This window comes from Camelina sativa, chromosome 3 (genome assembly GCF_030686135.1).
Source record: "Camelina sativa cultivar CO46 ecotype springtype chromosome 3, ASM3068613v1".
NCBI classification, from domain to species: Eukaryota; Viridiplantae; Streptophyta; class Magnoliopsida; order Brassicales; family Brassicaceae; genus Camelina; species Camelina sativa.
Window position 1 is genome coordinate 27,443,892 of NC_141882.1, and position 24,901 is coordinate 27,468,792.

The 24,901-nt window shown below is 34.2% G+C and overlaps 3 protein-coding genes, 1 non-coding gene and 2 pseudogenes across 4 annotated transcripts; 3 read left to right on the forward strand and 3 right to left on the reverse strand.

The window, feature by feature from the left end:
* Nucleotides 1–3,093: 3,093 nt before the first annotated feature.
* On the forward strand, nt 3,094–4,092 carry LOC147947764 (uncharacterized). Its single transcript, XM_087507442.1, has one exon. It carries the CDS (start codon nt 3,094–3,096, stop codon nt 4,090–4,092), a length of 999 nt encoding a protein of 332 aa, XP_087363568.1.
* Nucleotides 4,093–12,338: 8,246 nt separating this feature from the next.
* Nucleotides 12,339–13,235, reverse strand: LOC104777957 (thionin-2.2). Its single transcript, XM_010502280.3, has 3 exons — nt 12,947–13,235; nt 12,764–12,847; nt 12,339–12,663 (listed from the first exon to the last, which is right to left on the reverse strand). Exons 1-3 carry the CDS (start codon nt 13,164–13,166, stop codon nt 12,566–12,568), a joined length of 402 nt encoding a protein of 133 aa, XP_010500582.1. The 5' UTR covers nt 13,167–13,235; the 3' UTR covers nt 12,339–12,565.
* A 2,910-nt stretch (nt 13,236–16,145) lies between these two features.
* Nucleotides 16,146–16,577, forward strand: LOC147947765 (pentatricopeptide repeat-containing protein At1g50270 pseudogene; annotated as a pseudogene).
* A 177-nt stretch (nt 16,578–16,754) lies between these two features.
* Nucleotides 16,755–17,672, reverse strand: LOC104777958 (uncharacterized). The gene is made up of 3 exons (XR_015594512.1): nt 17,326–17,672; nt 17,143–17,226; nt 16,755–17,045 (listed from the first exon to the last, which is right to left on the reverse strand). It is a non-coding gene; the product is annotated as an uncharacterized LOC104777958 (transcript).
* A 2,628-nt stretch (nt 17,673–20,300) lies between these two features.
* Nucleotides 20,301–21,080, forward strand: LOC104779273 (pentatricopeptide repeat-containing protein At1g50270 pseudogene; annotated as a pseudogene).
* On the reverse strand, nt 20,802–23,939 carry LOC104777959 (BTB/POZ domain-containing protein At1g50280-like). The gene is made up of 3 exons (XM_010502282.2): nt 23,704–23,939; nt 22,424–23,617; nt 20,802–21,586 (listed from the first exon to the last, which is right to left on the reverse strand). The coding sequence occupies exons 1-3, from the start codon at nt 23,764–23,766 to the stop codon at nt 21,254–21,256; spliced, it is 1,590 nt and encodes a 529-aa protein (XP_010500584.1). The 5' UTR covers nt 23,767–23,939; the 3' UTR covers nt 20,802–21,253.
* Between the last annotated feature and the right edge of the window lie 962 nt (nt 23,940–24,901).

The window sequence follows — 24,901 nt, forward strand, 5'->3', positions numbered from 1 at the left end:
CTGGAGGAGCTGGTGGACCGTTCATATCCTCCTCAATTAGTGTTGGTTGTGCTAGCTGGACTTGTTGTTGACGTAGTAGCCTAGGTCTGTCGATGAAAGGACTCAAGTGTTGGCTACCTTTGGATTGTGTTTGCATGCACAAACAGTTGACCGAGTGTGTACAAGAGGGTCAAATTGATCCAGGTGATCGAGTGACGGGTCGGGTGGGTGCTCGGGTTGTACCTGAAATGCAAGACAAACAAATACGAATGTAAACAAGTCAGTAACTAACCAAAGTAAATTATAGAACTTGATCTAGCAAGTGCTGAAATCCTAAACGTAGCAAATTCAACCAAATGGCAATGGCGCCAATGCAGTTGTAGTACAAAGGGTTATCAATCCAAATGGTTGTAATGCTAGCAGATGAGATATGATCAGAACTATGCAAGTCAAGCCAAGCAATCAATGGGGTTGATCTAACAATCCTAAAATGATTAAAAGAAAACAAAATGAACAAGAAACACACGACCTAAGTACTCGATGCAAGCATTCGAGTACAGGATCGGGTGGGTTATCGAGTAAACAAGATAAGAAAGAACAGCTCGAAGGGCTACTCAAAGCAGGTGATCGTATACCTGTTCGGGTAAGTAATCGAGTTATGAATAAAAATGCAAACAATCTAAATATGAAGCTCCTAAAAGGATGGGGTATTCGACTCCTAAGTGTTCCTAACCAGTACGGATGTCCTACATGCCTCAAGCAGATCTTGTTAAAACACTCTCGTAATAGAAACAATCAACCTTAATCACTTCCCTACCCAACTCTCGTTGGAGAAACATGATAAAGGAGGCAATACAAACCGATCCATTATTGTCAATAAACCCCTTACTCATCTAATCTCTTAGGCTAAGTGAGTAAATCTCTAGCATTGATTGATTCAAGCATTTCATCTACACCTCTCGATGGTAAAACACCTTAGATCTAATCTCAACCTCTCGGTCTGTTGATAGCATTAAGAACACCAATCTAGAAGGGAATTTATAAAACATAAATATAAAAGCTAAGACATCTTAACCGATCAAGAACACAAAATCGTCTATCCCATCCCTAGAAACTTTACTACACTACTCAGATCTCATTGCAGAAAACATAAAAGCATAGATAAACGAAAATTGCATTATAATAAAAGTAGAAGTAGGTAGAAGAGTATAGAGTAGAAATCTAAGAGAAAATGCAAAAAGAAATAAAAATAATCCTAACAAAAGTGAAAAGAGTTTTGAGTCGCTCTGGATCTCTCCCAGAAGATGTCGCTCTCTGTTCTGAGGGTCTGCGGCGTGCTAGGGCAAGTGGAAGAAGAGGGAGGTTTATATATGGAAACCTATTAACCCTAGTTTCCAGTCCTGCCCGAGGGTTTGCTCGATGGGGTGCACGAGAATGTGCTCGGGTTGCTCTTCGGGTAGGTCCTTGGATTGTTCTTTTTGTTCTTAGTTCCTCCTCGATCGGGTTGGTGTTCAGACTGTTCTTCCTGCTCCATAGCTCCTTTGGGTACATGCTCGGATTTGATCTTGTTTCTCTCCATTTTCGGCTCTTAAGTACATGTTTTCATCCAAAATATGCAAATGCAAGTATGCAACACCCTAAATGGCCTAAATGTGGATTCCTACAGTAAATTACCTAAAAATGCTAAGGTTAGGCTGAAAACAATGCAAGATATGGACAAAAAGGGATGCTAACTAAAAATATGTAAATTAGAGTGTTATTAGAGATGATGGACCCAAGAATGGTGCTGTATAGAAGTCTGTCCTAGCACTTCCAGAAGGTGTAGTCGAGATTAACCGTTGTTGCAGCAGCATGGGTGAGTGTCGCCGTAGGAGCCACAACGGTCCCATCAAGATAGCCGGCGAGATCATAGCTATCAACCAAAGCGTGGATCTGAAGTTTCCACACTAGATAGTTTGTATCGGTGAGTTTGGTGATGTTGGAGGTACTAATATTGAACAGGGTTGGGGTGGATGAAGTAGTAAGAACTTCAGCGGTTATAGGAGAGCCATTGTCGGAGATCGACATTGTTGAGAAGCAGCAGGAAACGAAAAAAAAAATTAGGTTAAGAATCGGAGGCTCTTGATACCATATAGATATTGAAGGTGATGATTATTATTAGTGTAGACTGTACATATATATAGTTACATGAGGGGAACTAGATTACAGGAAATGTTAACTATATTAATTACATTTATATCCTTGTGTGACTTTGTCGCCGGATTGGGTTCTTTTAACAAGTCAGACCCGCCACAAGCTTCTCAGAATAGATCAATTTTCTTACACTCCACCACCTAATAAATATCGAATTTATTACCAAGCAAAACGACATACTCAGATTCAAGCCCGATGCAAAGTAAACCTTCCCGATGCAAAGTAATTTTCAGATTCCGTTCGGTGGAAGCAAAATACGGAGGTACGAGTAACATTGATTTCAGCATGATATAATATATATATATATATATATATATATTGATTTTTGTATATATTTGTTTAGAAGTTGAAGCTAATTAATGCAATTCTTCTCGTTGGTTTGTGTCATAGATGACACAATGGTTCCTTCCACTGGGGAAGATCAGCTGCTAAGTAACTTGACGAGGCCAAGCTAAAATAGATTTTTCAGTATACCATCAACTAATTTTTTTTCTTTTCCACAACTACTTTACTTTCCTTTGTACCAGTTAGTTATACTTGTATAGAGTATAAATACTTTTGTAGATACACTTTTATCATTAATGAGAAATATCAGTTTGTTTAGTTTATACTCTTGATATGGTATCAGAGCAACAATATTCTAACAAACTATTCAAGCTTCCGCCATTGTTTCTCATTCATCTTCTTCGTTGAGCTGAACCCAGACTCGATTAAGTGATCATGAGCTGTTCAATCTCACGAGCTTTACTCGAATCCATTTTTTCTTTTTGTTTCGCTGTGATTTCGTTTATCTTGTTCGCGATCTTCATCGTCTTCTTCGTGATTCTGCTTTCCTTTCTTTGACCTAGATCTTTTATTTTCTGTTTTAATTCATCAATTTGACATAGATCCTCTTCATCTTTCTCAATTTCATCTTCAGAAATGGAATCGATTCCTCAAAATCGACCAGTGACTCATGAAACTGTTCCTCACCATTCCGATCAATACGAGAATCCTTATTTCTTGCACGTGGCGGATCACGCCGGACTAATCCTTGTTTCCGATCGTCTCTCTACTGGCTCAGGGTTTCATTCTTGGCGTAGCTCAGTTTGTATGGCGCTTAATGTTCGCAACAAACTCGGTTTCATAGACGGTACTATCCCTAAATCCGCTGATACTCATCGTGATGCTGGATCTTGGTCTAGATGCAATGATATGGTAGCAACTTGGTTAATGAATTCTGTTTGTAAAAAGATTAGCCAAAGTTTGTTGTTCATGCCTACTGTTGAAGCGATTTGGAAAGATTTGTTATCTCGTTTCAAGCAAGATGATGCTTCAGGGGTTTATGAGATAGAACAGCGATTAAGTACTATACAGCAGGGTTCTATTGATGTGACTACTTACTATACGGAACTGGTTACCTTGTGGGAGGAACACAAGAATTATGTGGAATTACCTGTTTGTACATGTGGGAGGTGCGAGTGCAATGCTGCTTCGCTGTGGGAGAAGTTACAGCAACGATGCAAGGTTACCAAGTTTTTGATAGGGCTTAATGAGAAGTATGAAGCTACTCGGCGACACATTTTGATGCTTAAGCCTTTTCCCAATGTTGTTGATGCGTTTAACATGGTGACACAAGATGAGCGACAGGTGACAATCAAACCAGTCACAAAGCTCGAGAATGTTGTTTTTCAAAGCATCGGTCCTTCTTATGTGGCTTCAACTGGCTACTATAGTGGTACATCTGATTTTGCTTCCAATGCAAATCTTGGTGGTTATACTGGTCCTTCGGATAATACAGCCTATGCTGCTATACACTACCGGCCTAGTCAACGCCCATATTGCACTCATTGCAATAGGTCTGGACACACCATACATAAGTGCTATAAGTTGAATGGTTATCCTCCAGGCCACAAGTTTGGACCAAGGCCATCTGCTTAGCAATACTCGTTACCACGTAGTCACGTCAACTCAGGGACTCGTCCTCAATTTCCAACTCAGTCCCAGTTGCAACAATCTTCGTATCAGCAGAATCAATATGCAAAACCTGGTGTATTGGCTAATGCAATGTTTAATGGCAATGGAGCATCTAATCCTCCTTCTCTTTACATGCCACCACTAGCAATGACTGCTACTAATCTTGACCTTAGTCAATTCAGTGCTGATCAAATACATTCTCTGATCCATCAACTCAACACTCATGTTCGGCTTCCAGAGCAATCATCTCCACAGTTAACTGCTACGATAACTGAGAATGGAGCCATGGCACCAACGTCCTCATCTGGTACTGTTTCTTTTGAATTTCCATCTTCAAGTTTACGATATGAGAATCATTCTTTTACTTTCCAACACCATTCTCTTACTTCTTTATATTCTGTTCTTCCCAATGGTGCTTGGATAATTGATAGTGGAGCTACTAGTCATGCCTGTTCTGACTTGGCTTTGTTTAGTGAAACCTATCCTGTTTCAGGGGTCACAGTCTCACTTCCCAATGGCACTAGAGTGCCTATCACTCATATAGGAACTGTGTATATTTCAAATAATCTTGTTTTGCATGATGTATTACATGTTTCTACTTTTAAGTTCAATCTTTTGAGTGTGAGTTCTCTACTTAAGCATAATCAATGTTCTACACATTTTTTATTCTGATAATTATTTTCTTCAAGACCTTTCTCAGGACTTGACGATTGGTAGAGGCATATTGATTCATAGTCTTTATATCTTGGAGACTGAAGTCCTTTCTGCACATTTCTCTGGATCTTTGCTTGTCGATGGAGACCTTTGGCATCAACGCCTAGGACATCCATCACCTGCCAAGTTACAGCATATGTCGGGTATTTTACCAATGTCCAAGTCTAGTTCTTTACATTGTCCAGTCTGTCCATTAGCAAAACAGAAAAAGTTACCTTTTGTGTCTAGAAATCATTTGTCTTCCTCACCATTTGATCTTGTCCATTTAGATATTTGGGGTCCATTTTCTATCGAGTATGTCGAAGGTTATAAGTATTTTCTTACAATTGTTGATGATTGTACAAGAGTCACTTGGCTTTATATGTTAAGAAATAAAAGTGATGTTTCTATTGTCTTTCATTTCATCAAGCATGTTAAGATACAACATAAGGCTCATATCAAAGCTATTTGTAGTGATAATGCCCCTGAATTAGCATGTACTAATCTTGTTAAGACTCATGACATGTTGCATCAATTCTCTTGTGCATATACATCCGAACAGAATTTTGTTGTTGAACGTAAGCATCAACACTTACTCAATGTTGCACATGCATTCTTGTTTCAATCAAATGTTCCTTTGGATTATTGGTCTGATTGTGTCTTGACTACTATTTTTCTTATTAATCGAACTCCTTCTTTGTTGTTAGGAAAAATATCTCCTTATGAAAGATTGTATAAAAAGAAACCTGAATATGATTTCTTACGGTCTTTTGGTTCTCTTTGTTATGTGTCTACTTTTGTTAAAGACAGAACCAAATTCACACCTAGGGTTATTCCTTGTGTCTTCTTAGGATATCCTTCAGGTTATAAAGGTTACAAAGTCTTGAATTTAGACACTTGTGTTGTTTCTGTTTCTAGAAATGTTGTTTTTCATGAACACATTTTCCCTTTCAAAAACATCGAATCATCATCTTCTTCATCTGATTTGTTTAATCATACCATATTGCCTTTGTCTATACATGTTGCATTAGATCAATCCCCTATTGCATCTTATCCTGTTCATGATGGTAATGCTTTAGCATCTCATTCAAATGCACACTCTAGTGCATCTTCATCAAACTCTGCATCACACTCTAGTGCCTCTCCTTCATTATCATCCCGAGAGACTGTGACAGCTGATGCAGGACAGGTTTTGCCAATCATCACGAAGTCAAAACGACAGGTGAAGGCTCTAGGTTACTTATCTGATTACCATTGCAATCTTATTCAAGATTCTCATTCTTTTTCCACTACTACTCTTCCACATATTTCTGAAATTTCTGATTCTGCTTCATCTTCTTCTTTTTTACCTTTTTTTCCTCTTTCTTCTGTTCTTTCATATTCGAAACTGAAGCCTTCCTATCAGTCTTTTGTTCTTTCGTGTTCACTTGAAACAGAACCTCAAAATTTATCATCAAGCCATGGCACATCCTCATTTTCCGAAAGCTATGGATGTGGAGATCACTGCTCTTGAGTTGCTTCGTACATGGTCTGTTGAATCTTTACCCCCAGGTAAATATGTGATAGGGTGTAAATGGGTTTACACTATCAAATATAACCCAGATGGTTTGATAGATAGATATAAAGCCCGTTTAGTGGCTAAAGGTTACATGCAGCAAGAGGGCATTGATTATATTGAAACGTTTTCTCCTGTTGCTAAACTTGCCAGTGTAAAGCTTGTTCTTGGTCTTGCAGCTAAACATGGTTGGAGATTAACTCAAATGGATGTTACTAATTCTTTCTTGCATGGTACTTTGGATGAGGAGATCTACATGAGCTTACCTCAATGTTATACTCCTGCGAATGGTGCTCCTCTACCTCCAAATGCAGTTTGCAGGCTTCATAAGTCATTGTATGGTCTTAAACAGGCGTCCAGACAATGGTACCATTGCTTCTCCACGGTTCTTCTCAATGAAAGGTTCGAACAAGCACCTGGGGACAACACCTTATTTGTGAAGAAAACTGGTGACTCGTTCATTGCATTGTTGGTATATGTTGATGATATTATGATAGCCTCCAACAATGACATGGATTGCAGGATCTAGAAGCTGCTCTTCATAGAGCTTTTAAGATCAAAGACTTAGGAGCCCCGAAGTATTTTCTTGGTCTGGAGATTGCTAGGAATGCTTCCGGGATTTCATTGTGTCAACGCAAGTATGCCTTGGATATCCTTGCGGCCACAGGTATGCTTGCTTGCAAACCCAAAAATGTCCCTATGGATCCAACGATACATCTAAGTAGAGAATCTGGAACTTTGCTAGAGGATGCGACTTCTTATAGGGAATTGGTAGGCAGATTGTTGTACCTTATCATCACTAGGCCAGACATCACGTTTGTTGTCAACAATCTTAGCAAATTCCTCTCTTGTCCTACTGATGTGCATTATGCAGCTGCTCTACGTGTGTTGCGGTACCTTAAGAACAATCCTGGTCAAGGACTTTTCTTCTCTGTAGATATTGAGTTATGTCTTAATGCCTTCAATGATGCCAACTATGGTACGTGTCCTGACTCAAGGAGATCTGTTACTGGATTTTGCATTTATCTAGGCAGCTATTTGATCAATTGGAAGTCTAAGAAACAGACAACTGTTAGTCGGAGTAGCACAGAGGCAGAGTATCGGAGTATGGCTTTGGCAACTTGTGAACTTCTCTGGCTGAATCAGTTGCTTAAGGATCTGAAGGTAAAGATACAAACTCCAGCAAAGTTGTATGTTCGCAGTATAATATATTTAATTATACGGCGAGTGTATGGCTTAAGGATTGTTTTATGTTCTTTCTAAGATTCCATTGTTGGTCGTTGTTTTTGTCATTTATCATCGTCATTTTTCCTTTTCTCTGTTGTTGGATTCTTATATATTAGGGCTTCTTTAGTTAAAGTTTTCTTGTACCGTCGATTAGAAGTATGCTCATCGCTAGGTTTCCTCTCTTCTCTCAGTCTACAACTTCATTGTATTATCCCTCTGTTTGTTACCACTATTAAAATTACGGTTTTTTCATATCCTTCTCGCTTTTGCACATGGTGGATTAGATATGTAAACCGAAACCCGAGATATGTTGGTGCAATCAGTTATGTTGTTCATCTACAATCGGAAGTCCATGAGGTCCAAAAAGGTGGGACAATTTCCCTCTCTGGTTTTTCATGCTTCTAGGATCGACGAACGGCTGGATACTTCCCTTCTCGTGTTGGCGTCTTTGGCTCTTAGTTACAGATGGTCCTTCCCAGCAGAAGAAGAAGTGTGCTGCCTCGCTTTCACGGGATCTTCTGCCTGTCCTTTTTGCCTTTGCTTATACCGGGTTTTGGAGGTTCTCATACCTCTGGGGAAATCAGGGAGTAGTAGTCACTCTAATTCCTTGTATAGGATTTGGAGAAGCTACATCAAAAAGTATGTGGCCTTGTCTGGTCATAGTATCTTTAAGACTGAATGTATTCTTTTGTGATATCATTCCCTATCCTTTGGATTGTTACAATCCCTTATCTTTGGCATTGTTTTAGCCATTTAGTTAGTTGTATTTTGGTCCGGATTCTAAAATCCTGTGAAGTTTGTTTTAGTGTTATCCATATAAGTTGTATGATGTTTGTAAGGCTTTCGGGAGAGGAGAGTTGCTTGATCATAGCTTAATATAATGGGTTTTGATTGACAAAAAAAAAAGTTAAAGTTTTCTTCTTACCAAACGCTGAGATTATCAATGCTTTTTGCAAATTCCCGCAAATCGCAAACACTGCGTTTCCAGTCATGCCTTTGAGTATAATAAAATACTAGGTAGCAACCCGTATTATATGCGGGATAAATCGATTTTAAAAAAATTATTATCCTAAAACCAATATTTGTTTGTATCAAGCATAATATGTAACTAAAGTTTTTATTTATTTATTCAAAGCTACATTTTTCGTGTAAAAAATACCTTGTGTGGTCTTTTGTTACTATTTATTGCAACATGTCTTTTGTGTGGTCTAAAAAACAAATTCATATCTCTTATGTTTATTTTGTAATCATAACTATTTTGCATGTTTCCTATGTAACCATAACCACATATACTAAATTAGTCGGTAGCTTAATTAATTAATTTTATTATATTTTATTAACAATCGGATTCTAAAATAAATTTTCTGATATAAACTAATTTATTGATTTAATATTTTTGATTAGGCTATTTAAATCTTTTGAGTTAGTCGGTTTATTAATATTGTCTATAAATGACGGATTATTACCAAAAAACCATTATGAAAACAATAATGGAATTACAAAATCAACGTATTCGTGTAAGAATACATTTCACCCGTGAAATATGTGAACGTAGTAAAGAAAATATTTATAAAATGTTAAAATTTATGGCAATATATTATATATATTTTTGTGTGCTTTAAAAATCAAATTTATATTTATGGTTAACCAAGTAACTATAACAATTTTGCATAATCTAATAATCACTCATTTTAAATATATTATGCTTTTTTTTGGGTACTAACTTTATTTATAATGATAAGGGTTATTGTCTCATTCCTTTTTAATAGCACATAATTGAATGTACAATTAGAATGTATATTCCTATTCGGTTATCAATATTTTCATTTTTAATGAATAATCACACTAAATGTTGAGATTAATTTGTTGTCATTTTTATATTTATTTATGAATATATATATATATATATATATAAATCTATATTTATTGGGAATTAAGTTTCTTTTAATGAGCTGAAGATAATATAGGGGTAATATACTTCTTTTTATAATCAATTATAATTACTATTGAAAGCTTGTTATTTAAATTATTATGGTAATAATACTAACATAAAAATAACATTATGTTTTTATATGATTTTGTTAATAATTTATACAGTATGTTTAATAAGTTATATGTTCTTTATTTTATTAACTTTCTATTAATTGATATGTTTTATAGCCTTTTTAGAATATTTTACTTATACTGATTTTAAGAAATCAATATAAAATCAATATAACTTTGACCTGTATATTTTAGTGAAATTTTGCCTTAAAATAGTATGTAATTATTTAATTAGTTTTAATATGTGTTATATAAATTTGTGTGAGAAATGATGACATATCTAATTATTATTCAGTTAATTTTTTTTTTTTTGAAAATATAATGGTATGTTAATGTAATTAAGTAGATGCACGGAGCTCTCTGGCGGCGATACATCAGCTTTTTCAAAAGTGTGCTTCTCTATTAATATATAGGGGATAAAACTATATATATATCCTCAAAGTTATTTAACAAAGTGTTTATCATAAAAACAAAGAATATAAGTTACCTTTTAAGAAACTATAGCTATTTGGAAAGTGACCATTTACTGATTTACATGTAATGTATCTAAGGATATTATTAGGTTTATCCATATTTAATGTAAAAATGAGAACATGTATGTTAGTCATACAGTAAAACCTCTATAAATTAATAATGTTGGGACCAAAACATTTTATTAATTTATAGTGATATTAATTTATCTATAAATTAATTATTATTATTTTATAGTGTAAATTAATAATCATTAATTTATAGGTATATTTTTAATTGTTTAATTTTTTAAAATTATGACTTGAGACAATTTTTGCAAAATAACATTAGAATTGTGGATGTTGTAAATTTTATGGTATTGGAATTGAATTTGAAATAATTAAAAAATATTATTGACAATGAATTACAAATATTGTAGACAAATTCACTTATATAAATGACGTAAATATTCAAATTTATGAATAAGAATATCAATTATCGTATTTCAGTAGTCTATCAAACTATCAAAATGCAGATGATGCATATTTAGAAATTGAAAACTTTTAAAAGTCTTAGTTGTTTTATGAAATGTTATAGAATATTTTTATATCATTATAATTTGAAGATACAACATAACAATTATTTTATAATATGAGGTTTAAGAGAAACATACTTTACTATATAAACATATATATAGATATATATGTAAATTTACGCAGCAGAAAAAAAAAGTATATGTAAATTTACATGATTATTAATTTATGATATTATTGGGACCATATTTTATATGGGGATTTCAAAAAAATTATTATCTTATTATCTTATCAAATTTTGTTATCTTTTACACTGTCCCGACTTGGGACTACCAAAATTTATTAATTTATAGTGTTTATTAATTTATAGAGGTTTTACTGTATATTCATCTTACAAAAAATAATCTTAATTGATGATTTTATAGCGGTATATACATGTACTTTAGTCATATATATCCATATGGTTAAGTTGGCATTTGTTTTTGTCACAACTCACAATATGAAGTGATTGTAAGAAAATTACGTTAAAGCAAGTAGAGCACACTATTATCTCCTATATATTAGTAGAAAAGCACTCTCACAAAAAAAGTTGATGTGTCGTGCTCACAGAGCTCATGTACCTTTCTAATAAATGCCTTTACTTTTCAGTTATTTACATAAATATGCTACTTTAATATTTATGAGCCAATGTTTTTTTATAAATTTTTAAAAATGAAAGATTTAATCAACTATTAAAAATGTATTTAATAATCATTTTTATAACTCATTTACTTATTAAAAGTAAATTACATTTCACAAGAAAAAAAATATTCATTTATATATCACTTTTATCATTTTTCTCATTTCATTTTTAAAGTTAGGATTAGTTTAATTAAATTTATTAGTTTAAAATTATTGCTTTATCTATTTAATGGTATAGTGATATTGATAATAATATGAAACATAAAATATGTGATTTTGATTTTTAGAGACACAAAAAGACATCAAAACTTTCTACACCAGCTTACAATTCTTTTTCAAGTTCAAATATTTCACGGATGAAACGTATTTTACAAAAATAAATGCAAATTTGAATAAACGAAAAAGAACTTTACTTACATATTTTATTTTATACAAACAAATCTTAAATCTAAAATAATAATTTTACTCATAATATTTTATTTAAATCAATTTATCCCGCACATAGTAGGTTGGTACCTAGTTCTTTATTGAGATAATAGCAAGTAGAACGATTAAACAATCTAGGGATTGATGACCTTCTACGTGACTAGAGTTGGGCATTCGGGTAACCCGTTCGGGTTCGGGTATTACCCATTCGGGTTCGGGTAAACGAATTTAGAAAAATAGAACCTATTGGGTATTTTTAGATATATGGGTTCGGTTCGGTTTGGATACTATCAGGTTCGGGTCGGTTTGGGTTACAAATTTTAGAACCCGATTAGTACCCGAACTACCGGGTACCCGAAAAAATATAATTAAATTTAAATAAATTTAGTTAAATTTTGACTTACATAACAAAATATTTTAGATATTTTGATTATTTTTGATATTTAGGTATAAAACTAAATGAAATATTCAAAATTATAATCATAATTTTGGGGTAATTGCATTATATTAATAAATATTATAAATATGTTTATATGTTCGGGTTTAATGGGTACCCAAACGGATACCGGGTATTATTCGACCCTAATCCGAACTCACGGGTATTAGAAAATGGAATCCAATAGGGTTTTATAGGCAAACCCGTACCCAACCTAAACCCGGTTTTTTGGGTCGGATTCTGGATTGGGTATTCGGGTACGATTTTTATGTCCAGGCCTATACGTGACATAGAAAACCTGGAGATAGTAGTAGCTAGCTCAAGTGTCTAGCATTTAATCACATACAGAGAATTATTGAAAACAGAGAAAACAACTGATTGGGAACATGCTTGTTAGGCAGTTGAAACTGCTTTAGCTGAGCCCTTGGTGCATAAAGCAGAGCATGCCTTGGTGCATTGTGCAACTGCTCCATTTACAATTTCACTTGCATCTATTTCACCGAAACAATACTAGAATTAATAAATTTTTCTGTTCCATTCAGCAATCTAATAATAATAATAATGATAATCAACGATAAACTAATATTTTACCGGAGTTCTGGAGAGTAGTTAAAGCACCACACACAGATGATGCACATCCCAACTTGCAGTATCTATTGACATCATCACCTTGAGCTAGTCAAAAATTAAAATCCATGTAACTTGCGTTAAAATCTTAATCCAATTCAGAAAAGACATAACTTAATAAAACATTACGAAAATAAACTAAATTACCAGAGTTTTCGAGAATGTCATTTGTATAACCCGGAGGACATGTTGGCCCCGCAATATCTTTGCACGAACAGAGTTTTGCACAAAATTGCTCAGCAAAACGGCATATATTAAAACAGCCTCTAGTAATCTCGTCCGAGCAACAAATCTTTGCTTCGACTTGAATCTGCGATATGACAAGACTCATTATGAGCACACTTAAAATCATATTTTTGACTTCCATCTTTTGACTGATTACTTGTTTGATCACAAAATGTGTGAAACACTTACTATGAACTTGTATTGATGAAATGGTGATCATGAAACAAGACTCGCTTATATACTAGTCGTTCTACATTACTGTTTACTGTACGTACTACCACAAACATCATTTCATACCTTGATCACATGCTCTATTGAGCCTACACTACGCACTTGCTTGCAAGTGATTGGACAATTTCAACCTAACAAATTGACAAAAAATAAAAAATAATTTGCAATGTCGATTTTTTAATTAATAACACAGATTTGACATAAGAAATATGAAACACGTTATAACAAATAATTTGACAGAAGATACCCAACGACACGTTGTAAACTTTTCTGTCGCGATAATTGGTGAATCAAAGAGAAGAACAAAATTGGAAAGAAAAAAAAAATCGTCTTAGATGTTTTTTGGTGCAAATATCGTCTTACATGCATACCCGATAAAACGAATTTTTAAATAGTGAATTTTTAAACGAATTTTTAAATAGTGAATTTTTAAACGAATTTTTCATCCCGCTGCAACAATTTGGTCTAGGAAACTTTAGAAGTGGTGAAAAGAGGTATTAATTAACCGTATTACTGATGGTAATGATTAATTTTGATTTATCTTTTTCGTTGGAATAATGGGACATGTTCTACCAACAGAAAAATTCTTACACTTTATTTTAAACTTATTATTATGAACTCTCTTTTTTTTTTGTTTTTTGTTTTTTGTTGGTGGTGAGCGTGAGAATTAATTGTGTTGCGTTGAAGCCGTTGTCACATGCTCTATTGAGCCTACAAACTTGATTGCAAGCTAAGTGATTGGTTAACAGCTAATAAATTGACCCAAAAAAAAATTTGCGCAATGTCTATTTAAAAAAAAAAACACTGATGTTGATTTTAACTAGTTTCTTAATAACTTGAATAGTAGATTGTTTAGAATATTTTTCTTAAAAGATGAAAAATGTGAAAGATGGTTTATGTATGAATATATCTTAAAATAAAGAATAACATCTCAGTTTTTATTTGTTTGGAGATATGGTTAATTATCAGAAGAACAAGCATATAAAGGGTGTTTTTTTTTTTTTTACAATTTTTACATATCTTGAGGTTTTTCTTTTATTTTGTTTTGTGGTATATCGATAGTTAAGAGAACTGATATATTTTGGGGGTATAGAAAGTTAGAAACCCTTATATATATACCTTAATATTTTTTAAGAGAAGGAGTATCATAAACATGTTGTATACCCTAAAATTATTTAATAAAATGTGTATCATGAAAAGAAAAAAAAATACAAATTAAAAGTACTTTGTTAGAAACTATAATGATTTGGAAAGTGACCATTTACTGATTTACATGTATCATATATACTTTAGTCATCCATATCGCAAACTAATCTTAAATTTGATAATTTTATAGTGTTATATACCATTGTTTGTTCGAAAATTATTACCTTTTATTTTGTTTGTATAGGTTTAACTCACACACGTTTATTGCCGGAAACAACACTGTTGCAGATTCTCAATTTTGAACGAGTTAGTCGGTAGAGTGCTGACATTCATCTCCCTCAAGCCTCAAGGGTCAAGACATGATAGGTAGTTTACCTTTTTATTTCCACTATTTATTTGTACCAAGTGCCACCCGCATGAACCAATAGCATTCAATAGGCTCATCGCTCGTGTAAGGAGAAACAATAGAGGAGAAGAAATAGAAAAAGAAAATCGGCAAACCATGGAAGTAAAATTAACGACCAAAGTGTCTTGACCCAACAACAACTGAAGTTGCCCAAAAAGAGAAGTTTAGGTGATATCCAGATTATGCTTTAAGAACAATAATATATATATATATATATATATATATATATATGAATAGCCAATAAGATGAATTTAGAATTAACAACCTAACATCAATAGTTTTATGTTTAGGTATCTTTGAAAACCCTAAACCCATTTATTAAACTACTCAAACATCGAAACAGAATTCCGTAAAAATGAATAGATAAAAAACAAGTGATATATATCTGCTCTTAATATCTAAAACAATGAAACTCAATAAAACAATTTACGATAGTCGTACCTTAGTACATAGTTAAGAAAAATCTGACCATAGATGAGCAAAATCTTGGATTGGAAAGAAAAAGATATTTGTTAACGAAATACCAAAGTACAAATCCATGTAGTAAAAAGGTTACATAGTTTTGAATAACACTAAACAAATTATGAAGTATTTGAAATCCTAGTTGAACTTCATAAAATTTCATTATCAATGACTCAATATACAATTTTCATTCAAACGTTATATAGTTTTGAATAACACCAGATAAAATAATGAAGAATTTGAAATCCTAATTGAACAACATAAAATTTGTAAACATTTAATAATCATTTATAAATATGCTCTCTCAAATTTACTATAGATTTGCGAAACATTTGCTACGGAAGCGAAGACACTTGCAAATCTCTTGCAAATTTGCGAGGGACTTGCAAATTTGCGAGGGACTTGCAAAGTATTTGCGAGACATAGTAGATCCCTCGTTCGCAATGTTGCCACACATTAGCGAGTGAATGCATCCATAGAAAATTAGAACAGATAATCCCTCACAAAGTCCTAAACCCTAAACACTAATCACTCATTAAAGATGGCTAAGACGTGAAATGTGGTTATCAATCATTAAAGTTAATCCTAGAGATTGTATAATCGGGTTAGTGATGATCATGTCGTGTTGCAACAAGAAAGAGTTGGTGAAATTTTCATTCCACAAACATATGAATAAAAGATGTTATCCACATTCATCCATAAAACCGACAAGTAGAAGATATCAAACCCAGTTGAAATAATAACTCTGGTTTTAATTCGGTTCAGTTCAATTGAATAGAAACTCTGGTTTAATTTGGTTCAGTTCCTTTGAAATTTGGAAAAAAAAAACTGAAGTTAACCTCTTCACTCTTATGCTCTTCGTACTTGTCAATTCTAATGTTTGAGACGTTGCTTGATCTTCCATTACACTTTCTTCAACTCAAGCAGATACATTGCTTACTCCTCACTTCTCCAACCTTCTACACTCGTCGCGATCTCTTTCTCTCCCGTCTTCTCCGTCGCTGCACTGCCGCACCTCAATTCCGCTACGCTCCTCGTTTACTATCTCAAACCCAAACTCCCAGCATTCAGCTATGGGATTCACTCGTTGGCCACTTCTCCGGTGGGATTACTCTCAACCGTCATTTAACGTTTCTTGCTTATCTCCACATGCGACGAAACGGCGTCGTCCCTAGCCGTCACACGTTTCATCCGCTTCTCAAGGCTGTTTTCAAACTGAGAGACTCGAATCCGTTTCAGTTTCAAGCCCATATCTTGAAATTCGGATTGGATTCGGATCTTTTCGTGAGGAATTCGTTGTTAAAATGAGAACATGTACTTTAGTCATATATTCATCTTACAAAAAAATAATCTTAATTGATAATTTTATAGCGGTATATACATGTACTTTAGTCATATATGTCCATATGGTTAAGTTGGCATTTTTTTTTTGTCACAACTCACAATATATATGAGGTGATTGTAAGAAAATTACGTTAAAGCAAGTAGGGCACACTATTATTCTTTATTGAGATAATAGCAAGTAGAACGGTTAAACAATCTCGGGATTGATGACCTTCTACGTGACATAGAAAACCTGGAGATAGTAGTAGCTAGCTCAAGTGTCTAGCATTTTTTCACATACAGAGAATTATTGAAAACAGAGAAAACAACAACACATAGATTGGGAACATGCTTGTTAGGCAGTTGAAACTGCTTTAGCTGAGCCCTTGGTGCATAAAGCAGAGCATGCCTTGGTGCATTGTGCAACTGCTCCATTTACAATTTCACTTGCATCTATTTCACCGAAACAATACTAGAATTAATAAATTTTTCTGTTCCATTCAGCAATCTAATAATAATAATGATAATTAACGATGAACTAATATTTTACCGGAGTTTTGGAGAGTAGTTAAAGCACCACACACATATGATGCACATCCCAACTTGCAGTATCTATTGACATCATCACCTTGAGCTAGTCAAAAATTAAAATCCATGTAACTTGCGTCAAAATCTTAATCCAATTCATAAAAGACATAACTTAATAAAACATTACGAAAATAAACTAAATTACCAGAGTTTTCAAGAATGTCATTTGTATAACCCGGAGGACATGTCGTCCCCGCAACATTTTTGCACGAACAGAGTTGTGCACAAAGTTCCGCAAGAGTAGTTCCAGTAAAACGGCATATATTATAACAGCTTCTAGAACTCCCGTCCGGGCAACAACTCTTTGCTTCGACTTGAATCTGCGATATGACAAGACTCATTAGGAGCACACTTAAAATCATATTTTTGCCTTCCATCTTTTGACTGATCACTTGTTTGATCACAAAATGTGTGAAACACTTAAAACTATGAACTTGTATTGATGAAATGGTGATGAAACAAGACTCGCTTATATACTAGTCGTTCTACAGTACTGTTTACTGTACGTACTACCACAAACATCATTTCATACCTTGATCACATGCTCTATTGAGCCTACACTACACACTTGCTTGCAAGTGATTGGACAATTTAAACCTAACAAATTGACAAAACTTAAAAATAGAATTTGCAATGTCGATTTTTTAATTAATAACACAGATTTGACATAAGAAATATGAAACACGTTATAACAAATAATTTGACAGAAGATACACAAAGACATGTTGTAAACTTTTCTGTCGCGATAATTGGAAAGAGAAGAACAAAACTGGAAAGAAAAAAAAATATCGTCTTACATGCATACCAGATAAAACTAGCACTAAATAGTGTGAATTTTTAAACGAATTTTTCATCCCGCTGCAACAATTTGGTCTAGGGAAATTTAGAAGTGGTGAAAAGAGGTATTAACCGTATTATTGAGGGTTTAGTTCAAAAAAAAAAAAAAAAAAAAAAAAAAACCGTATTATTGATGGTAATGATTAATTTTGATTTATCTTTTTCGTTGGAATAGTGGGACATGTTCTACGTACCAACAGAAAAATCCTTACACTTTATTTTAAACTTATTATTATGAACTCTTTTTTTTTTGTTTTTTGTTTTTTGTTGGTGGTGGGTATGAGAATTAAATGTGTTGCGTTGAAGCCGTTATCAGATGCTCTATTGAGCCTACAAACTTGATTGCAAGCTAAAGTGATTGGTTTACAGCTAATAAATTGACCCAAAAAAAAAAAATGCGCAATGTCTATTTTTTTTAAAAACACTGATGTTGATTTTAACTAGTTTCTTAATAACTTGAATAGTAGATTGTTTAGAATATTTTTCTTAAAAGATGAAAAATGTGAAAGATGGTTTATGAATGAACATATCTTAAAATAAAGAATATCATCTCAGTTTTTATTTGTTTGGAGATATGGTTAATTATCAGAAGAACAAGAAGTTTAGATGATATCCAGAATATGAATAGCCAATAATATATATATATGAATAGCCAATAAGATGAATTTAGAAATAACAACCTAACATCAATACATCATGTTTAGGTATCTTTGAAAACCCTAAACCCATTTATTAAACTACTCAAACATCGAAACGGAATTCCGTAAAAACGAATAGATAAAAACCAAGTGATATATATCTGCTCTTAATATCTAAAACAATGACACTCAATAAAACAATATACGATAGTCGTACCTTAGTACGTAGTTAAGAAAAATCTGACCATAGATAAGCAAAATCTTGGATTGGAAAGAAAAAGATATTTGTTAACGAAATACCAAAGTACAAATCCATGTAGTAAAAAGGTTACATAGTTTTGAATAACACCAAAAAAATTATGAAGTATTTGAAATCCTAATTGAACTTCATTAAATTTCATTATAAATGACTCAATCTATAATTTTCTTTCAAAAGTTATATAATTTTGAATAGCACCAGATAAAATAACAAAGTATTTGAAATCCTAATTGAACAACACCAAAATTTGTAAAAATTTAATAATCATCTCTAATCTTTTTCATTGTATTAAAAACTTTTGGTGTTGTCTTCTCAAATCGCATACAAAAACTGTTAAGAGTTCTAGATGCGATAATTGTTTTTTACATGTAACTAGTTCTAAAGGCACCTCAATATCTGATTCGACTTCATCATTACCATGAAGGATAGTACTATCAATTTTCTTCTAAACTCTAAACTTCTAACATTTATCATTTTTATCTGGATAATTAAGTAAACTATTAGCATCAATCTTCCTACCAAAACTATTAACCTATTCACTCTTATGCTCTTCGTACTTGTCAATTCTAATGTTTGAGACGTTGCTTGATCTTCCATTACACTTTCTTCATCTCAAGCAGATACATTGCTTACTCCTCACTTCTCCAGTCTTCTACACTCGTCGCGATCTCTTTCTCTCTCTCGTCTTCTCCGTCGCTGCTTCACCGCCGCAGCTCAACTCCGCTACGCTTGTCGTTTACTATCTCAAATCCAAACTCCCAGCGTTCAGCTATGGGATTCTCTCGTTGGCCACTTCTCCGGCGGGATTACTCTCAACCGTCGTTTATCGTTTCTTGCTTATCTCTATATGCGGCGAAACGGCGTCGTCCCTAGCCGTCACACGTTTCCTCCGCTTCTCAAGGCTGTTTTCAAACTGAGAGACTCGAATTCGGATTTGATTCGGATCTTTTCGTGAGGAATTCGTTGATTTCGGGTTACTCTGTTTCTGGGTTGTTCGATTCCGCAAGTCGTGTTTTTGATGGAACTGATGATAAGGACGTGGTTTCTTGGACTGCGATGATTGATGGGTTTGTGAGAAACCGTTCTGCTTCGTGGAGATGAAGAAGACTGGACTCGCGGCTAATGAGATGACTGTTATGAGCGTCTTGAGCGCTGCAGCGAAGGCTGAAGATGTTCGATTTGGGAGAAGCGTTCATGGGTTTTACTTGGAAACAGGAAGAGTTATATGTGATGTGTTCATTGGGAGTTCTCTTGTAGATATGTATGGGAAATGAGGTTGTTATGATGATGCCCAGAAAGTGTTCGACGAAATGCCAAACAGAAACGTGGTTACTTGAACGGCGTTGATTGCTTGAATACGTGCAAAACCGTTGCTTTCAAAAAGCGATGTTAGTTTACGAGGAGATGTTAGAGAGTGGTGTTGTGCCTAACGAGAAGACTCTAAGCTGTGTTCTTTCGGCGTGTGCTCACGTAGGGGAACTTCACCGAGGAAGAAGAGTGCATTGTTATATTATTAAGAATTCGATTGGGGTAAACACTACAGTGGGAACAACGTTGATTGATCTTTATGCCAAGTGCGGGTGTTTAGAAGAAGCTATATTGGTTTTCGAGAGACTTCCTGACAAAAATGTGTATGCTTGGGCCGCGATGATCAGTGGACTTGCAGCGCACGGATATGGAAAAGATGCAGTTGATCTCTTTCAGACCATGTTAAGGAGACATGTTTCACCGAATGAAGTTACTTTCATCGCTGTGTTAAGCGCCTGTGCTCATGGAGGCCTTGTAGAAGAAGGTCAAAGGCTTTTCATGAGCATGAAAGAAAGGTTCATTTTGGAGCCAAATGTGGATCACTATGCGTGTATGGTTGATTTATTTGGAAGAAATGGATTTGCTAGAAGAGGCAAAGACTTTGATAGAGAAGATGCCAATGGAGCCAACAAATGTGGTATGGGGAGCTTTTTTTGGGTCTTGTTTGATACACAAAGACTATGAGTTAGGTATCTAGGTAGATACGCAGCATCCCGTGTGATCAAGCTGCAACCTAGTCACAGCGGGAGATACACGCTCTTGGCTAATTTGTACTCAGAATCCCAAAACTGGGATGAAGTTGCTTTGGTAAGAAAACAAATGAAAGGATCAACAGGTGGTGAAAACGCCGGGATGTAGTTGGATGGAAGTGAAAGGTAAGCTTCATGAATTCATAGCTTTCGACGATAAAAAGCGCCTCAAGTCTGATGATTTGTACAAGACACTCGACAACTTTAGGGTGCAAATGAGATTGTCTGATGAATTGGAAGATTTGACTGCTCAATCTTGACTTGGGACTTTTACCATTTTCTTCATAAGCCTTCTCTGAAACTATCCATGACCCTCCAATTATATGCTCCTCTAGTCTTCAACCTATCCGCTAATTTATCTGATATCTCGAGATGCAATAGTACAGGCTTCTTCTTCTCTTCTGAATATCTACATGAGAAACTCTTGTTTACAACTTTAACATCTGAAGTTGTCTGTTGTTGATTCTCACACCTGGACTTGAGTGCTTCAATGGAGATTTCTGGAGGGATCTTAGGGTTTCTGGCGAGCTGTTTGCACGTCCCCATTGTTAGTTTCTTGTAATTTAGACATCGGCATATCTTTGCCCGATCTTGGGATGTCAGATTCGGATGAGACTGTACAACAAGAACAACAAAACAAAGAATTATTAAAGTCTCCACTGTAAAAACTCAATTATAAACTGACATATCACTGGTTCTGTAAATTTTGAAAATTTGAACTATTTTTAATTCCAGTAAAACATGTCAACAGAAGAAACATTTATATAAAGCTGTACTTGAATAGTTGTTAGTTTTTTACATGTAGGTTCAAGTTTAACTGATAGTACCTTACAAGAAATATTCCCTTTTTCAGATATTTTTACTAATAGACTAAGACTACTAAAAGAAAACAAGAAGAAGCATACAGTCAAGACCTGTTGCCTTGTGGGTAATCTGACATGAACCCCACGGCAGTAACAAGACAGAGTGGAGAATCTAAGGATGACTCCAAATCTTAATCATATATACATCCATATTTATTTATTAGTATACACTATGTCCACCCAAACAGACATTAATCTCAAACCTCAAATCTTTCTTGTGGTACATTTTCGGTTTTATGTTAAAACTTAAGATTGAGTTTGGCTTTATACCTCAAAGTTCAAATCTTTATGATGAATAAAAGAATAGTTGACTCTATTTCAACTCTTCATAATAAATGTGCAAAGCCAAAATGTATTTAAAAGCAAATGGTTATTGTAATCTGTCTGGCACTTGTCATCTTCTATATGTCCAATACACATAGAAAAATCAAGTTATTCTCTATTTTTTGTCTCACTTTTGCAGAAGAAAAAAAAATTAACAAAAACATTTTTGTTTTTTTGGCTCAATCAAATCAATTGTAGTTGGTGAGGAAATTCAAGAAAACAAAAACATACCAAAATATAGATTTTTTAAAACAAAAAAACTGACCTGTAGATAGATGTCAATGGCTCTGTAAACTCCATCAAAGCATTCTCTAGCTGAATCTGGCAAGCTCTCTGCAACACCAAGAAACTTGGAGACTTTCAAATTCTGATCTGGAGATATCTCTCTTAAGTACTTATCAATCAGTTTCCCAATATCTTTCATATTCTTCTCACTTGATTCTTCTTCTTCTTCTTCCATGTTCTTCACAAACACTTTTAATAATCTTATCACAAGATCCACATCATAGAAACCACCCTCTCTGCTTCCTCCTGCAGATATCAGAAGATCATCAAGTGTTGCTTGTTCCAACATTTCTCCAATTAGGGTTTCTAAACCGGTTCTTGACTCTCTACTTAGGCTAAAACTTGATAAAACTCGAAGAACCCAGAAGAGTTTCCTGCAAGAAAACGCGTTTTTCCCTGCGGAAATCACTCCTTTAACCGCTATGTCAGCTAAATCGGAGTACTCGAGTTTGTTCCTCATAAGCTCTGTGGTACTTATTGATTTGGTTTGGAGTTTTGTCTTGAGATAATGGAGGAGAAATCTCGTTAGGACTGAGCTTATTATGTTGGTTTTGTAAGCTCCAATGATCATAACTAGCTTTAAGATGATCTGCGGGGAGAGATTTGACATATCTTCGAACCACCACTCGTTACTTCTTCCGCAAGAAACAGATTGCGAAATATACCTACTGTCTGATTCCGGCGTGTTTTTCGCCATCTCAGGAGAAAGAGAAGAGGCGAAGGAAGAGAGTGAAGAAGAAGAAAACGTTTCTGAGTTCCGAGAGATTTTGGTCAAAGCTGCAAAGATTAGCTTATCAACGAGACCATAGGAATCTGCTTGGAGGAACACTTGCTCGCAGTTCTTGAGACACATGACGATGTCGTTCCAAGACCCATAGAACACTTCGTCTAGAAACTTGTCGGTCTGAAGGAAGAGATTAGAGAGACAGAACTTCTCCGTCATGCCAAGATAAACAGAGCAGCAGTACAAAGTCGAGACATTCGAGACATCAATGATTGAGGTATCTCCGTTGTTGTAACAGAACCTTGAAACCAGCTCAAACCCATCTGGTCCACCTGGAAAATCATCAAGCTCGATAGTGATGATCTCTGGAGATTTCTTTTTCTTGTTTCTCTTCTTCTTGCTCTGTTTTATCATCTTCCTCAAGCTTCCAGAGTACTCTGAAATTACATCCTAAAATAAAAATACAGAGTATAAAGAGAATTAAGAACAGAGCATTGTCATGAATTTTGAACTGAGTTTTAGGTTTGGTTCTTTACCTGATTGAGGAAGAATATGTATTGTCCATTGAGATTGATCTTAAGATCGTGGAGAGGAGACATTGAATTGAACAACTATGAAAGCCTAATGAGTCTTGTGACTTGTGAGAGAGCTTTTTTCTTGTTCTTCCTCTGTTTTTTTTTTTTTTTTTTTTGGAGTTTATAGAGCAATAATTAAAAGTGGGCACATGTAAATGAGTGGATATATATAGTGTTTTGTTTGTCTTTATTTACACCTGTAATAAGAATGTACACCAATAAATTAATTAAATCTAAAATTTCAAAGAGAAATTAGAGGGAAGTAAGACAAATTTTATGTTGAGCTAGTGTAATGTTAAAACAAATTATAGAAACCCACATAAAAATTTCAAATTATCTCAAATTCCCATAAAATTTATCTCTTTTTGTTTGTCATGTTTTGTTGGTTTTTAAAAGAATGCCATTGAATTTTTATTCTTATTTTCTTCTTTGTGTAGGATTGACTTTCAAAAATTAATTGATTTTTTAATCTTTTCTTATCCAATTGCACAATTTTCATGGTACCAAACTACTAAGTTTCGATTCTTTTCTATAAAAAATACATTAGTTTTTAGTGTCAAGTAGTTTATGCATTCGGTTCATATCTTATATGAGCTTTAAACTCAAACATGAATAGATAACGTAACTTCTGATTATATTTAAACTCAACGTAGAAACAAATCAACTTTAAGATTTTCTTGTACTTTCATCACTTTTTCTTTAACTTTTCTTTTTTCATTAACTTTTATTTTTTCATTAACTAAGAATATGTTGGCATTACATTGTAGTGCATGTGAATTCATTGTGGGGTCTAGACGAAAAAGATATTTCTGTTTTAAGTGCGAGTCCATGACGAGCTTTTTTCATCGTATTTCCAAATCCGACCACGTTCATGAGTCATGACAATGAAATGATGTTTTTAATAGTATATATCATCTTTGCTGTCCAAAAAAAATATAAAACAGTAGTATATAATATCATCATCCCTATCACATACAAATCCCCATTTTTTTCTTATCCTGCTTTATTTTCAGAAACTATACTATCCACCACACAGATTTTTTTCATCTTCTATCTTTTGATTCCATCAAAACCATACATCGACTAAAATGATTGGGGATGAAACAACAAAACACCAAAAAAAAAGACAATCAATTAAGACGCGTCTAAATTTGCAAAA